Here is a 17,055-nt window from a genome sequence, read left to right on the forward strand (position 1 = left end):
TCTTATTTTATATCCATTAAATGTTTTGGGGTTTGTTCTTTACCAGTAAGATAAAAGAACTTCATGCAAGTTTGACTTCTGCATCTGGTCCCTGTGAAAGCAGCATGATTACATGTTTTTGGTCAATATTTAAAATTTTACTAGGGCTCAAGTCTGTTCAACGTGGCACAGAGTGCCAGGGCTCAGCTTTGCATATCAGCCTTGTGCTTCTCAAACTTTGAGGCATCAAGTTTAGGTAACCAAAGATTCTTACACCAGGCTGCAAAGTGCTCAAAACATTCCCTGGGGTTTTTACAGATCAGGAACACTGAGTCAAATGAATAAAGCCTTAAAATAAAAAGTACTTCTTGTAGTTTTTTTTTTCCTCGTTAGTCTTTAATGCAGCTAACAATGTATCACTGCATGTAAGTTAACAGATGATACCAGTGGAAAACTGAGGTCAGTATCCCAAGAGACCTAGACTAGAGGATGGTAAAAATCATGTGGAGATACAGCTAAATATAGATTAATGCTGAGAACATTCCTGGATACTTGGTTTTGAAAGGCTGCCACAGCCTCTGTAGTACTGTGAAGTTATAACTCTTTCCTCTCAAATGGTCTTGTTGATCTAAGTTTAGCAGGGCACCCACTTCCTGGCTGAGTGCCCTTGGTTTGTGGTGGCAGCCATGAAATTCTCAGCTTTCTCTTTGGCAGGTTCATGAATGTAGCACTTAGGTATGGTTTGTATTGATGTGACTCTAGGAAGGAGAATGTGCAAAGATAGGAAGGGACCAGCAAGGACACTTTGAGCAGAGATCATCACCACTGCATCTGCTCTTGCTGTTCCCACTGTCTGAGCTTCAGCTGCAGATGAGAGGTAGAACTGCTGCTGATCTGACCTGTTCTAATATGAGCTGAAAAACTGATTAAAGGATTTGACTCTGTTCACATCCATTGTCTATTACTCAAACAAGTCTCAGTGAGGCACTGAGATCTTCCTGATGTGCAACATTCCTCTCCTTTCCAGATCAGGACATCTGTGCAGTTATTTACTAATGATCTTAAGCCGACCCTGCAGATACAAACATCTCAGCTGTTGGCACTATTCTTAGTGTCAGCCACTGCTCTTTTGGGCTTTGAAGTCTGTGTGTTGCTTTCCCCCGTGGCTGCTTAACATTTGGAGCTTGAGAGAGGTGTGACAAGTGGTTCTGTGTACCAGCACAGTATCCAGTGGGATATAGATGGATCTGTGTATTTATGCACAAACCCAAGGAAGCAGCAGTACAACCAGCCTGAAACTTTTTCCCTAAGTTTCTTCTCCCAACACCCCCTGGGTATGTGAGCTGAATGAGCTGCAAGAGGGAATCATTAGATTCTAAAGTGACTATCGTCAAAACAACTTCATTATCTTTTAAAGCTGTCTCTAGAATTCATGCCGAGTTCAGAGCACTGCTCTGATCCCACTGGAAATTTCCCTTTTTCATCCCAAAATAAATTCATGCTTCTATAGTAATCTGAGTAACTGCCCAATGCAGTCACATAGGAGCTTTGGCCTTGCTCACAGTAGTCGGAGTTAATGTCTAATGCTGGTTTTGGAAAGCATTAAAGCTGCCTGAGCAAGGCAATATCTTAACCCATCCCGACAAAACCCCTGCTATGCACCTCTGCATTGGCCCACTGCTGTCTGTTGGCTGTGACATGGAGGGATGTCCTCATGATCCCTTGCAGAGCAGCTGTTTGAGCTACAGTTTTGGCTCTACTTTTGGAGGATCCCTGAGAATCTCAGGTCATGCAATATTCCATCATTAGTCATGCTTTGTGACTATTTGCAGTATTGTTAACGGTTTTTTTAGTATCCTGGAACAGAAAGCAATAAAAGACCAACCTACCTGCTGTAGGACAATGACTCTTTATGATTAGATTAGATTAGTAAGTGGAGGAGGGAGAAGCTGTAACTGTTTTGGGGTCACTGCCTTGCAGGGCTGTGCCTGAGTGCCTTGAGGCCAAATTGTAAATGCCCCATGTGATGAATGTTCATGCATTTTACATGCTCCCCTGCTAAAACAGCCTTTCCAAATATTCATTAGGCACTGCAGTCTTTCTTGCATATCTCACTTATCAGTGTCTGTACTTAAGTAATGCCAGCAGGAGGAAACATACGTTGTCAAAGTACTTGTGCATGGCTTTTGCACTTGTGCTCTACTCCTGCTTGATTCTGCTCCATAGCTACCCATGGGTGACAATGTCAGGATTTAGCTTCTGGGGGCTGGCTCTCCCCTCTTCTCTGTGAGGGCTCTCTGCTGTGTCTGCCTGAGACCATACCTCCCAAAACCAGCAGTGAGAATGAACTCTGGCCTACTGCTGCTGAAAGGAAGGTTTCCCCCACCAATGCCCCTCTTTCGGCTTCTTTAGTCATATCCTAGCCTGACTTTGTTCTTGTTATCTGAGTGTCACCTAATGCGTATTGTTCTGCAGTGGAAGTTGCTGGAGGAGCAAAGATAGTGGCTCCAGTTGACTCAGACTTCAGGAAGCTGTAAAACATTGTCTCTGCCCTGTTGTGGATGATGCTGAGGGTATTTCTATGTTTGCTGACTCTTTTTGGTCCCTTGATAAGAAATTATACTCTCCTGTGAGATGTTACTGATGCTTCTCAGTATTGACTAAAATTGTATTTCTGTGAATGTACAACACCTCTGTTCAGTGGGTGACAGGAAGAGTTATGCCTGGTGTAACTGTGCATGTCAGACTCTGTCTGGTTTTGTGCCCATGTCCCCGGGTGAGCAGAAAGCAGCTCAAAGCAGGAGTGTAAAACACATTTGTGTGCAAGAGAGTTTTGCTATGAAGAGGCCATCCAAGTGGGCTGAAGTAAGGCTTCATGGTGTTGCAAGTGACAAACTACTTCTATTTTCTTATGTGTCCCAGAATGTGGTCCTCTTATTAGCTGCACTGAGAGCTAGTGAAGGTTAAAATGCTCTTGGAGGAGTCTGAGCAGGCATTAACCATGAAAGCTGAAACATTTGAAGCTGGTCAGAGCTTTATAGGAGATGAGGAAGAAGATGACAACAAAAGTTGCTCTATTACACAAGTAATTGGAGGTTCTTAGAAACACTGCTGCTGCTGTACTTAATCTATTTTTTTGGGCCTGGGGGGAAATGCCAGCATAGCCAGGACCTCTGCCATGGTCTTGGGACAGCTTTGCTGATGGAGGCAGATGGGTCCTTGTTGAAACCTGACACAGCAATGTGATTTTGCCCCTTCCACATATGAGAAGAGGCTTTTCCAGCTGCCCTGGCACTGGAAGACTTGTCCTGTAGCCATGAGTGGCTAAGCTGTGACTGATTTTATTGGAATGAAGTAGGGACTGAATGTGAATGAGGATGGTCTGGCCTTGTTTGAAGTAAATGGAACTATTGTGAAGGATTAGGTAGTGCTGCTGGTGTCTGCATGGCTGTAACAGGTACAAGAAGACCTTTGTCCTGCTGTATTTGCCTTGTTATTGTGAAGGTTTGAAATGCTGTCAGGAGGGAAATTTGAATGAGAATTCCCCTTCTGTCTCACATATATTAACTCTTCCTGCAGGGATGAATCCTTTGACAGCAAGATTTAAGGAGGTGAAGTAATCTTTAAAACAGTTGGTGCTTCCTTGGCATTTGGGCTATAGACCGTGCATTTCCCAGACCTCCCTGAAGGATGAGGAAACAGTCAAGGGGTATAAATTAAACAAGGAGGACCATGCTTTGCTCTCTGGCACTGGAAGCCAGCTGGATTGTCTTTTCCTGAGACCATCACTCTGAAAGCAGGAGCTTCCATGTGTGAAGAGAGTCAGATTTTGGCAGCTCTCCTGAAACCTGGCTGTGGCTTTTGTGCTGAGCTAGACTGGGAAGGCATGAAAGAGCTTGGTGGGACTCCAGTAAGCTGCTCTGAAGACCTGAGAGCAGTAGGGCTCCAGACACTTCTCCTCAGTTCCTTTTTTGTGCAGTTGACATTGGCCAGGCTCCTTGCAATATCTTGTGGAGAGTGGTATCTGTAGTAAACTGGGGATAGGAAGGAGGTGTGCTGGCATACATGACTGTTATTTCCTTACCTATTCCTTCACTGTAGGCTGAGTTAAAATAACAAATTTGGTCTGGTTGTATATTGTTGCCTTGCTTTGTTGAGAGAAGTGCCTATGGTCTTTCCTTAAAGCTACTGGGTTGCACTAAGGAAACTTGCATGTTGAGGGCAGATGGTGGAGCTGGGAAATGATCTTCTGTGTCCTTGTTCTGATGCACCTCATGAAGAAGCATCTGTGTTAGGGTGCAGATGCTTTTATTTACCAGGAACCAGCTGCTTACTGCAAGGGACTTACCTCAGTTCTCATAAACAGGCCCTTCTTGCTGTCCTGGAGATTGCAGTCATCTCCATGGTGAGAGCTGCACAAACAGGAGGGAAGATAATGACCTTGCAGATTAAAGGGCAAAAGGAGGTTTCCTAGTATGTGAAGCTTGTGCTGATTGCCCTGGTTCTAGATTGAACCAGGAAAAGTAGGCTGTGAAAACAGAAGGGTGCTCTGCAAAAATCATAGGGCCAGGAGGTGCCTTGCAGTGTGGACAGAAAAAAGCAGCACCTGTTTGAGGAACTAAGGTGTGGATTTGATGTTTTCATGGACGTGCCCTTTGAGCATATTTGAGAGGCAATAAGCCCATCTAATAAAAACTCGCAAAATCTGCCTTTAACTGGCTCTGCTTACCTGCCTTTGATGTGGTTAAAGGGAAGCAGGTCTGCACTGTGCTCCTTTTTAGCTTGGAAATACAAAGACCAGCAGCATCCCAGTGTGTGTCTGGTAAATATCACCAGAGCCTTGCCATGCCTGTCTTCACCTCAGTCCCAGGATGCTGGCATTAAGTTCCCTTTCTTCAGTACTCCAGTGCCTGTGTGAAGCCTGACTCTCAGCAAAGCTTCAACTCCAGATGTGCATAACTCCTTCTGCCATTCTAGTTCAGACTGATCTCATTTGTTTTGAAGTATCTCCTGCCAAGGAGCTTCTTCAGGTCTTTTCCATCATCTAACTTTTTAGAATTCTAGGAGTGCAATCAAAGGAGTGTAAAATGCCACATATCCTGCTCTTAAGCATCGTGCCTCTTCCCTGTGCTACTGAGGGATATCTGCAAAGGCAACTTCTGCTGAATAAAAAAAACCCTCATCTCACTTGATGTTTTACAGGTTCTCAGCTTGGTTGACTTGTGGCTTAGCTGGTGGTGAAGATGCCTAGAGTATCACTGCTGTTCTTGCTGGGACACTTGGTATTTATGTGATACCTCAGTCCCTTGCTTGGACCCTTCTACTTGGAGAAGGCTACCAGCCTTTTGTATGTACCCAGTCTTCGGGCCAGCTGTGTCTCTTTTCTCTGGCTGGACTGGGAGTACTGGGAGGTGTTCTTTCTCCTCTGCTCAGGGGAAGCCTCACCTGGCATCCTGTGCCCAGTTCTGAGCTCCTCAGTGCAGGAGAAAAATGGACATATTGGAGAGGAGGGCCACAAAGGGCTTGTGTTGGTGGAACTTATGCCAGGTACTGTGATTCCAGATTGAATGTCCCATTGCTGCAGTGCCAAGGACTGAATCTCCTAATCCTGAATAACATAAGTGGAGAACTTGGTTTGGGGCGTCATAACTTGGGCTAATACGAAGAAGTTTGTAGCTTTTGGTGTAGAGGTGTGAAAAACCTTATGTGTAGTTTCTTGAGGGTGTGAGTGAAGGTTGTGCCAAAGCTGCCAGTCCTGTTGTTTTTGGAATGGAGTGAGGCGGCAGAAATGTGACCCTTCCTCCTTTCACTTGGCAAGATGGAGCAGTGTTGCTGGCACTGAAACTGGAGCCAGGCTCCTCTTGGAGGTGTGTGGGGTTAGAATGAGAGACAGTAGACAAATGACCATGGGGGAACGTTAGGAAAAGCCTTTTCATTGCAAGTGTGGTTGGATGCTGAAGCAGAGCCCCAGGGAGGTTGTGAGATACACATCCTTGCAAGTAATTCAAAGTCTTTTTGCCTGAGCAGTTAGAGCTGGTCATGCTTGGAGCAGGGTATGGGGCCAGAGGCCTCCAGAAGTCAGTTCCAGTCTAATGGTCTTCAGTGGTAGGTGGTACCCAGATGGTGTGGTTCAGCTGTGGTATAAATCACAGCCTGGGAATTATGCCTGATTGCCTTTTCCTAGCCTGGCATGATAAACAGATGCTAAGGGGGTGCCTGAGTACTTTTTTGTGGGAAGCATGCATCTTTCTGGAGATGTTCACGAGGAGATGATGTGTGCCTGTTGCTGGGTTTCGTATTGTGTGTATTGTTTCAGTCTTCCTCTTTCATTCCTCCAGGTACAGCTACATGATCGACAACGTCATTCTGCTGATCACTGGGACTCTGCACCAGCGCTCCATCTCCGAACTGGTGCCCAAATGCCATCCTCTGGGAAGTTTCGAGCAGATGGAAGCTGTGAACATTGCTCAGACACCTGCAGAGCTCTACAATGCAATCTTGGTGGACACTCCCCTGGGTGAGTGGAGCTGTTCAAAATACCTTTCAGCTGTCTGTGGTGGAACAGATGTCCCTTTCTCCCCCAGTCTATCTCCAGCTAAGCCTAAGTTGTGCTCCAGGAAGACAAAGCGGTGGGTAATGCACAGTTGTGGCTGTAGTACTGCCTGTGGTGGCTGGGCTTGAGTTCAGGTTTATGTCTGTCCTATGCCATCTTTTCCTCTGGAGGACCAGCTACCTCTCTGTACCCTTCAATCAGTCTCCAGGCCATCACAGTGGTAGGGCAAAGTGCTGGACGGTTTGGTTTTTGTGAGCCAGGCCTTCTCCTTAGTGAAAGGCTATTGAGTCTTCTGCTGGAACAAATCACTTGATTTCTAGCACTTTTAGTTGGACCATTGGGTAATTTCTTGTATTAAGTTTTTATAGATAATTACAGAGATCTGCACATGCCCAGTCTTGTTCTGAGACTAGTAAAATTAGCACTAGTTAAATAAAAGCCCTTTTTGTAAACAAAAACCAAACAACCACAGGAAAACAAAGAAATCTCCAAAAGCCTTTTATAACTCATTGTATAGCAGCATCCTAGACTGAAGTATATTGTCTCAGGGCTGCAGGCTTGTTCAGGAGGCACATAATGCTAAAACCAAGTGTCTTATGAAGAGCTAGTCAGACAGATCTTTCTTTAAAGATAAAAGGTGTAGGAAGTGATTCTGGAGAAAATATGGAAGTCTTTGCAGTAGTAGGGGAGGTAGTCACAGGTGACTTTCTAGTTTAGCATCTGTGGGCAAAAACGTAATGACATATGCCTGAGTCAGTGATTAGTCATTCTTTTGGGGTTGCTAGAAAGAAGAAAACACTCTAAGTCATCATACTGTCTTTGATAGAAATAGTTGGCTTTGGAGCTGAAAGTGCTTTTGTAAATGCTCTATGTAATAATGGGGCAAATGAAGTAGTTGTCATGGAAAAATGACTTGTGGCCAGTAAAGAAGGGAGAACCTGCCTCAGGAGATCTGGGTTGCAAGGCAGGACAACAAGCAGAGCAGGAGAACTGAGGCTCTGCATGCAGTTGAGTTGAGCCCACTGTAGGGATGATGTGTGGGAAGAAAATCCTCCTCACAAGTGGGAACCTTCCCATTTTGGCAAGAAGATAGAACAGAGTATTTCAGAGATATTATCTCTGATTCCTTAAAGCTTCCAACAGAATATGGAGTGAAAATGCCCTGTGTCAGTGTTGAGGTGCTTCTGGACAACATGGCTGGCAATTGAGGGTCTTTGCCTCTTGCTTTCATGTACTTGTACATGAGTTGGTTTTGCTTGCTTCAGCCCTGCCTGGGCTAGCTTCTCCAGACCTTTGCCCTGGCCATGCCCTTGGGGCTGTGTACCAACCAGTGTGGCATTTCTTCAGCAGGGGAACATGGGGAGTAGCTGTATTGCCTAAACAAGCAGGCTTGCAGGCTTCAGTTGTTTAACTTGCACTCTTTCCAGTGACCACACACAAAGAAACAGCAGCTCTATCTCCTAAAAGGACTTGAGTAGCTACGTGGCTTGGTGGGAATGCCTAACCCCAAATGGCTTTCATAGGTTAACAGGGCTGTAAGCCTAATTTGGGATATTGGAGGGCCAAGAACTGAAATAGCTGTGTACTCATTCCTCAGCTACTCTGAAGTAGCCACTGCTTAGCTATCCAGGCTGGCCAGCACATCCTGCAGTAAAAACCAGTCCTGGCACACTCTCTTTGCATTTTTGCCAACCATCAGGAGCAGCGTTCCCCTGGACACGTGGCATTGTGCTCTGGTGCTGCAAAGAAACTTCTGCAAGAGGTTAACCTCTGTTCAGGATCCTCCAGACCCGCACTGTGACTGCCGTCCTTCCAGGCAGCTCATGCTATAAAAAGTGGTGCAGGCCAGAGGTGTGAGCCTGCATTGCAGCTGGTTTGTTGCACAGAGCAGAGCACTGGTCAGTTCTCAGCATGGCTGTGGTGTCTGTTACCCACAGCTGCACTGTGTAAGCTGAGACAGATCAGATTTCTCTTTGCAGCAAATTCAGCAAAGTTGGTTACTGAGTGAGAGTTGAAGTCAGGAAGTCCTGTCAGTGGGTTTTATTGTACTACTCGTTTGCATTTACACTGTAGATGTACAAGACTCATCTATATCTGCAGCTTGTAGCACCTGTTTGATCTGAAATCTGTGTTATGTGGCAACAACTTCTCCAACTCCCTCCCAGGGATACTCTGGCAAAGTATATAGGGCCGAGCATCTTACCAAGTCCTACTGATTTATTCTGTCTCCTGTTACTAACTTTCAGCTAGAGAAATAAAAGCCCCTGGAAGAAGTGAAAAATGAGACTGATAGACTTGACCAGGAGAAACAGCTCCTGACTCCAGTCATGACCAGTGTCATGGGCTATACGAGCTATGGCATCATCATACCTTCTTAATCCCCACTAAGATATTGTAGAAGGAGGAAGAAGCATCAGCTCCTTGTGTTTCACTAGCTGCTGTCTCACAGGTGCTTAAGCACTCCTGCAATGCTGTAGCAGGCAGTTCAAAGCTGCCTTGTCACCTCCAAGTGCCTGCATCTGGGAACAGTTTGGGAACTGCTTATATTTAAGTACAGGCTTCTCTATCACTGGTACTGGGCGCTAGAGCTGAGAATTTCTGCTGGGAATAGGCTGTTAACAAAACCATAGGACTAAGGGGCGGAGAAAGATTTTCATATGAGAACCCCAAAAATTATTATGGCCTAAGGAACCATGGTGGAGCCTGAGGTTTTGAGTCATGACAATTTGGCTGCTGAAGATAAGAGCCAGGCCTAGGAAGGATAAGCTCAACACAGGGTGTGCTTCTGCCTGGTATTGTTGAGGAGTCTGGAAAGTGCTGAGCATGGGTCTGGTTAGGGCAATGCTAACTCTGTCTCTGGCTCTGTTTCAGCTGCTTTCTTCCAAGACTGCATATCTGAACAGGACCTGGATGAAATGAATATTGAAATAATTCGAAACACGCTGTATAAGGTAAATGAGTCACAGAATCACAGCATGGGTTCAGTTGGAAAGGGCCACAGTGGGTCATCTGATTCAACCTCCCTGCTCAAGCAGGGCTATCCCAGAGCACATGGCACAGGATTGTGTCCAGATGGTTCTGGAATATCTCCAGTGAAGGAGGCTCCACACCCTCTGTGGGCAAACAGTTCCAGTGCATGCTCACCCACACAGTAAAAAAGTTCTTCCTCATATTCAGGTGGAACTTCTGTGCATCAATTTCTGCCTGTTGCCTCTTGTCCTAGTGCTAGAGACTCTGAGAAAGGAAGGAGATGTAAACTTCCCTATTTATTCCTGGCATGGTAATGAAACATGGCCAAAACCTACTTGCATCCTTTGGAAAATAAAGATAACACTCCTGGAGGTGCCTGACATCCGATCACAGAGCTCTGCTGAGTCAGTGTACCAGAGCTAGGCAAAGAGGATTTTCTCAAGAGTCTGTGCAAGAGATTTTGCACAGGTTGTGTCTTTGAATTTACTCATGCCCCAGGCAAGCAGGAGAAGTCTGCTCCCTTACCACACGGGTTCAGAGGTGCAGTTAACTGCATTCACAGTGACTAAACTTAAACTTGGTTGAAGGACTCCCATCGGCTTCACTCCCTGTCTTGAGCTTCCAAAGACCTTCCAACTGTCTGCTCAAGCCTTCTGTGGCTGTGATTGGGATTAGATATTCTTGTAGAGTAGTGTGAAAGGTGCAAGCTGGGAGGAGTATTGGCAGAGGGATGTGAAGGGGCTAAGGATTTCCTTGTCCTGAGCTTCATCTCCTCTGCAGGCCCTGTCTGGTTTTAGCTGGTTTTAGCAGTGTCAAAGCATGTGTTTATGTGCAGGCTGTGGCTATCGCTCCATCTCAACTCTCTGGATCAGAGGTGGGATGTAGATTTTATCTGTCAATCTTGTTTTGGCTGGTCATGGCCAGCCTGCAGTCGGGGTGACCTCTTCTTTCCAAGGAAGCGGTGGCCTGTTTGGAGAGGCAGAGAGCAGGTCAGGCGTGAAGGGAAGAAGGCAAAGGGAGGGAAAAGGAGCAGCGTGTCAGCAGTCATGCCCAGCTGCCTGTGGCCTCTGGCATGTACTGGTCTTTGCTGTAACAGGGAGGGACACCTTTGTGCATAAACACCACAGCCTTGCAGGGCACAGCCTCGGTCTCAATGTGAAGGAGGAGGGGGAAGGCAGGCAGCAGAGTGGGCACAGGGAAAACTGGTTGGGAGGGAGGTGGGATGTATACCCTTGGATCCCAGCTGCCATGTCCTTTCCCATATCCTTTTTGAGGCTCAATACTGCTTTGTAGTCTGCTCTTCCTACCCACAAATGGAAATGTCGGTGCCTGTAATGCCTCAGTGTGTGCTGGCACTGGTTCTTGCTAAAGAGCAGTATTCCCTGGGGAATACAGAGGCTTTGTCCATAACAAATCACAGGGATGAAGGAGTGGAAAAGGTGATTGCTGCTTACAGACTACTTAAAGCTACCTCTCTCCCCAGGGACTGGAAAATGTATAATATAATGCAAATGAGGGAAATAAAATCAGGTCTGAAATATGCAGAGAGCTGCTCTGAGAAGCACAACAGGCCCAGGACAGATGCCTGTGTTCGTGTGGAGTTGGCATGGGAAGGGGAAGTGCTATCTCCCAGACATACTGGAGGTTTTTGTAAGGAATCTATGAGTGTGTTGACAGAAGGTTTGAGCAGGATTCATAGGAGGAAGGCTATTACAAAGGCTTCTTGTTAGCAGTGAAGATTCTCAAATGGAAATATGACTAAAATGGGGAACAGAGGTTAAAAATGGTCAGTGCTTAGTGTAGAGTACAGTCAGCAGCCAAGTCTTGCAATGGAAGTGGGCTGGCATTGTTATCTTTATTGCTGGCCTTGTTATCTTCAGTGCTTACTCCCTTTGTTCCATCTCTTGTTGAAATGAAGCCAGCTGACTGTTGGCCTTTGCTGGTGACTTTCTTGTAGGAGCCAGTTGAAGGAGCTTTGCAACTGGACAATAAAATAAAGCAGGCAAATCAGTGTGGATAAATGTGGAGTGGTGTATGGGAGAGGCCAGGAGGGAGCCTTAACTCTGCTTGTATAGTGAGGGTCTCCTTGTTCCTTGTTACTACTCACTGGAATCTTGGATAGTGATTGACCTGAGCAATTGTCTCTATACAAGGTAACATGTTCCTAACAGTAGAAAAGAACTGTATGAATATCACTGTGCTACTGCATCCATCTGTAAAGTGTGTTTGACCTGGACACTATCTCATTCCACTCATCTCAGACTATTAACAGCAAAACACGAGATGATGCTAAGGCAGACATATTTAGAGGCTTGGGTATAACATCTGTACAGAAAACTGCAGAAACGGGCTAGGATTGATTCCTCACCTGGCAGAGGAGGGTGGTATCCACAGGTGATGTTGGAAAAGTCAGTGTGGATGGACAGGCCACAGGCCTCTCTTCAGACTGGATTTGAGGACAGATGAGGCTAGCAGGAGGCAGAAGGGGTGGGTTCATGAAAGGGAAGACCCATTGAGGATCATTAAAAGCAAAGACACCTCTGTTCCTGGGGTAAGGGCTTCAGGACATTGAAGTTTTTCTGTCAGTTGCTGTCACTGGAGAGGCACCCAGTGCAGCTGTTTACAGACTGTTTCTGTGTTGTCTGTAATATTGGATCCCCATTCACTGCTGGATATTTGAGTTCACCTGTATTTGCTTCTAAAGCCTTAGGTTTGTGCATGAGCTCTGATAAGGGCAGAGGTAGTGACTGAATCTCTTCTCCACGTTCCCTTTCCTGTCAGCCTCAAATGGCATCTGTTATCCATGTCCTTGTTCCTGTGGTAACTCTACAGACTGATTCTCTGTGCTCTCTTCCACCTGACCAGTGGCAACTGCTGGAGAGGCTTTCTTTGATGAGTGATGCTCACCCAGCATTGTCCTCTTGCACTGTGTGGAAACAAATATTTACAGAACACAGTAATCCAGGTGCTTTCCTAGTGCAGAGGCTGAGGGTATCCAACTTGTACATTCTTGGTCCATCTTCAGTCCTAGAGTTGTTGTGATAAAGCAGAGATTTGTGGTGTCTCAGCATCCTTTTATTCCATCCCTTTGAAGTGATTCTGGTTGCAGCTCTCTGCTCGGGAAGGTGTTTTATTACTTGATCACTTCTTCTGAGAACATTTTTGCTGAACAATACTTTTAGCCATCCACAGCCTTCTTAGGCTCCCCCTGGGAGACAGAGTCATCTTCCAGATGGATTATGGAACATCTCCACGAAGGATTTCCTGGAGGCAGTGTAGCTGTGCCTGGCTGTATGTTTTCTGCAGTGCTTCAGTTGGGATAGAGACCAAGTGGCCGCAGTGTGAAAAGAGAATTAGAATGGCTGGTTTCTTTCACAGATGTCCTGTCTCATCTCTTGACTCTGCTTACACAGCGCTACTTTCTGAGTGTAGGTCTTGCAGCTATGGTTGTGTGGCTTGGCATGTTTGTGGAGGCCAGAGCAGGGTCAGGAAACCACGTGAGACTTCAGTAAAATGAGTTAGGCGACTCAAAGGAGGAAAATAGGCTTTAACCTTGCTGCCTGGGGATCTTGCCCACAGTAAGCTCATGCAGTCACTTGAACAAGCCCAACCACAACCCTTCATGTCTCTGGCTCCTGGGGAAAGCACAGTCCTTGTGTGGGCAAGTTCATATGGGGCCAGAGTGCCTGTGCTGTGTTACAGAGCGTCTGGGAGCAAGCAAGCAAAGTCTGCTTGCTGTCTGTCCTCTGCTGAAGGGCCCTGTGGGGGAGTAGATGAAGCTGTGTAGAAGAATGGTCATCTGCCCTCTCTCTTCCAGGCTTACCTGGAGTCTTTCTACAAGTTCTGCAAGACACTGGGAGGTACCACGGCAGATGCCATGTGCCCAATCCTGGAGGTAGGTCTGGAAACTTCCATAGCTGGATGGTATAACAGTGATGGTCATCACTCCCTGCTCAGGCCCAGCTTGTTCAGCATTCTCCAGTTAGTGTTCAGCATCCCCATGCCTGCTTGACCTGCTCACTGGTAGACCTGGGGAACACTGCCTGGGCATGACTTTTGTTCCCCAAGTAGTGATACATTTGTTGCCTCTGTGGCAACATCTTCATCCTCTCACGTGGATAACATGTAGGAGAGCTACCAGAGCTGTTTGGGTCACAGCCTGTCTCCATGCCAAAGCTTGCTATAAGATGTGCAGAACTCAGCAACAGTAGGTGAGAGACACTCCTTGACTTGGGCAGGATTTGGCTTGTGCCTGGGATGGGGATTTCCTCACCTGAATGCTCCCCGGGTACTGGGCATACTGGGAGTCTGCACTTGTAGCCTGCCCTAGCTGAGCACTGGAGAGCTGTACACATCCCAGCAGCCTCCTCATGCTGCCCTCTGATGTGACTGTATGCAGAGCAGCACTGATATCTGCCAGCCTCTGCATCTCAGCATGAGCCACTCTTTTCCCACAGTTTGAAGCTGACCGGAGGGCCTTCATTATCACCATCAACTCATTTGGTACTGAGCTGTCCAAGGAGGACCGAGCCAAGCTGTTCCCACACTGCGGCAAGCTCTACCCTGAGGGCCTGGCTCAGCTGGCCAGGGCAGATGACTACGAGCAAGTCAAAAACGTTGCTGACTACTACCCTGTGAGTGTTCTGGGGTGAGGGCCATGGGGATTGGTACAAGAACCTGCTCTGGGTTAGAGCTTCTTGGGGATCTGGGGGAATTTGTGCCTTGACAGCTTGGGGAGAGAGGTGCCAGTCTTCTCTGATGCTGTTGGTCCTGTGCTCTGCTTGAGCAGGACTTGGCTTGTCTGAGACGTCGTTGGTTTGTTAGTCATGGCTGTCATTTTAGGGGTGATTGGGAGACAGTGTTCCCTGTCTAAGGGTGTGGGGACTGCCCTTACCACCAAACCCTTGAGGTGCTGATGTGGCAGCAGTGACAGACTCTCCTTGCCTCATTTGGGAATGGAAATGTGTCTTCAGTGAGAAGTGGTGTTGCCCCACTTCCAGCCTTGAGCTCTGGCTCAGTTCAAGGTGAGATGCTGACCTGGGAGGACGTGTTTGGATTTGTCTGTGTTCAAGCCACTTTGTGCATGGCTGGGGACCTGTTTGGAGTCAGAGAGCTCAGTGTCCCCCTACTGAGCAGCCTGTGTATGTGGGCACAGGGACCTGGCCCAAACACTCCAGTCTGTACGTGGAGGGGGGTCTGTACCTGATGCCCCTTTTCCTGTGGCTCAAAGCAATGATACGTCTTTGAGAAGTGCATATTTTGGAAAAGGGGCAGGACTCTTGGTTTCTCTGTCCTCTAACTTGACAGGGTGGCTGGAGTATCTGTGACACAGGGGGCCCTCAAGTGCTGCTGAGCTTGGGTACAGGGTATATTCTCATGTAATGCCTTCCTGCAGGAGTACAAGCTGCTGTTTGAAGGGGCTGGCAGCAACCCTGGAGACAAAACCCTTGAAGACAGGTTCTTTGAGCATGAGGTGAGTGAGCCCTAAGATGCTTCATGACATATGCCATTTGCAAAGCTCCAGGTGTCAGGAAGCTGGTCTATGCCCTGTCAGCAACACTGTGGATGAACAGGGTTTGGGGGAAGGAGAAGCATGCTTGCCCTCTGCTCCTGCATGAGAATGGGGGCCTGGCATAGTGCTTGGCCTGTTGTCTCACCCAGACAGATTCTAGCAGTGTAAGGATGCATGTTTGGGCTGTTAATGGATATTTGGTCCATCAGTAGCAAAACCAGAGTGTAATTACATGGAAAATAAGGACTTTTATGGTACCTGAGTTGTAAATATTTCCCTCTTCAAATGTCAGAGTCTGTCCTGAGGCATGTGCTATAGGTTAGATATGTCCCAAGGACCTACAGAGATGCAGAACAGGATACCTGTGCAGAGCCTTCCAGCCTGCAGGGAAGTCATAGGTCCTTCCAAGCAGCTCCATGCTTGCCTTGACCAACTCCTCCTATCTGAGGTGAACAAATGACATGTCCTCCTCTGGGCTTTCCCCAGGTAAAGCTGAACAAGCTGGCCTTCCTCAATCAATTCCACTTTGGAGTCTTTTACGCCTTTGTGAAGCTGAAGGAACAGGAGTGCCGCAACATTGTGTGGATTGCAGAGTGCATCGCCCAGCGACACAGGACCAAGATCGACAACTACATTCCCATCTTCTAACTCTGCTCTGCTCCTGTCCAACCCTCCCACCCCTGGAGTCCGGAGGGACCCCTAACTCCCTGAGTTGTCCCTTGCCCAGACTCCAGGGATGTCCCATCTGTGGAACTGGATCAAATGACGAAACTGTACAGTTGCTAGTTAAATTATTCAAAAGCTGGAGTTGTGTGTGCCATGAGATGTCCGGAGGGACCAGTGGTCCAGGCTTAGCCCTGTGCAGCAGGAGGGCCTCCTGTTGTGTATGCAGTAGTCACAGTGTTCCTGTACTAATTGCTGTGTGTGCTTATGCTCATAGAGCTGTGGGGGGCTGCCTCTGAGGGAGTCCCCCTGCTGCAGAGGAATGGGTTAGGTCTGCCATGGCTGAGGGGCCCTCTGTCAGTGCTCTGCACGTCTCCAACTCAGTGTTGTTTCTGTGAGATGTAGTTAGAATGTGGTTTGTAGTGTAGCCCATGCTGCTGTGCAATCCCTGCGTCCCCTTGTAGTGAACCCTGACCTGGGAGAGACCAAGCAACTCTGGCCAGGACTGGAATGGAGCCTGTGGGAATGTGAGGGCAGAGCCAGAGTGCTTGTGGAGCCCAGTCCTCCCACTCTGGCAGTGTTTGCACTCTTGCAGCCTCTCTGTGTCTGCTCTCATCAGAAGCAGGTCTCATCAGTCTCCCTGCTGCCCAGGACAGGGCTCCATAAGCTGGCTGAGCTCCTTCCTCAGAGCTGTGGAGACTCACAGCTTGCTGTTTACTGACACAACCATGCAGGAGGCGGGGCTCCTCTGGGCTCTGCAGATGGTGGTGGACTCCTGCATCCCTCCAGGGTAGACATCCAAGCTTCTTCCCTGCAGAGGATGGATTGGCATTGCCATGGAGCTGTATGGCACAGCTGGCCAGGGGCCATAGCAGCCTTAGTCACCCTGGTGGGGACAGGGATGTCCTAGGCCCTGCCTATCGGTGGTCTAGGGTGGGAGCCAAGCCCTGGGCCATGGTGTGGCAGCCCTGCTCTTTGCTGCTCTGTCCTGGCTAGCTCCTTCTTGCACTTGAGTTCTGGGAGATGTGCAATGGCAGCAGACAAGCCTTGCTGGAGGGAAACACACTGGATGCTGCTAGGAGGAAGGATCAATGGAGAGTGGCTCTGTCCCAGCTTGTGCTGTGGTCACCTCTGCAGTTTGTTTTCCTGTGATCCCCTCCTCTTTACACCAATAAATATCTGCCTACTGCACTGTGCTCTCCTGCTTACTTGGGCACCTGCTCCCACAGCCCCAGGTGGAGCCTCCATCAGTCACAGGGAATCTGGTAGTTGTGGTAGTGGAGCCTGGTGTGGTTCCTGTGTGAGTTGGGACACTTGTTTCTACCACAGGCATGGTTCTGGTACCACCCCATGAGGCCCAGGGTACTCCCTCCAGCCT

General features: G+C 47.8%; 1 protein-coding gene across 1 annotated transcript in view; it reads left to right on the top strand.

Moving 5' to 3' along the window:
- Nucleotides 1-16,868, top strand: part of ATP6V0D1 (ATPase H+ transporting V0 subunit d1) — a 34,720-nt gene extending 17,852 nt beyond the window's left edge. The window contains exons 3-8 of the mRNA XM_053987131.1: nucleotides 6,318-6,496; nucleotides 9,404-9,483; nucleotides 13,320-13,397; nucleotides 13,960-14,136; nucleotides 14,898-14,975; nucleotides 15,501-16,868. Of these exons, the coding sequence (XP_053843106.1) occupies nucleotides 6,318-6,496; nucleotides 9,404-9,483; nucleotides 13,320-13,397; nucleotides 13,960-14,136; nucleotides 14,898-14,975; nucleotides 15,501-15,662 (754 nt within the window). The 3' untranslated portion in view covers nucleotides 15,663-16,868. The remainder of the gene's footprint in view (nucleotides 1-6,317; nucleotides 6,497-9,403; nucleotides 9,484-13,319; nucleotides 13,398-13,959; nucleotides 14,137-14,897; nucleotides 14,976-15,500) is intronic.
- Nucleotides 16,869-17,055: the final 187 nt, after the last annotated feature.

This window comes from Vidua macroura, chromosome 11, assembly GCF_024509145.1.
Source record: "Vidua macroura isolate BioBank_ID:100142 chromosome 11, ASM2450914v1, whole genome shotgun sequence".
Lineage (NCBI taxonomy): Eukaryota > Metazoa > Chordata > Aves > Passeriformes > Viduidae > Vidua > Vidua macroura.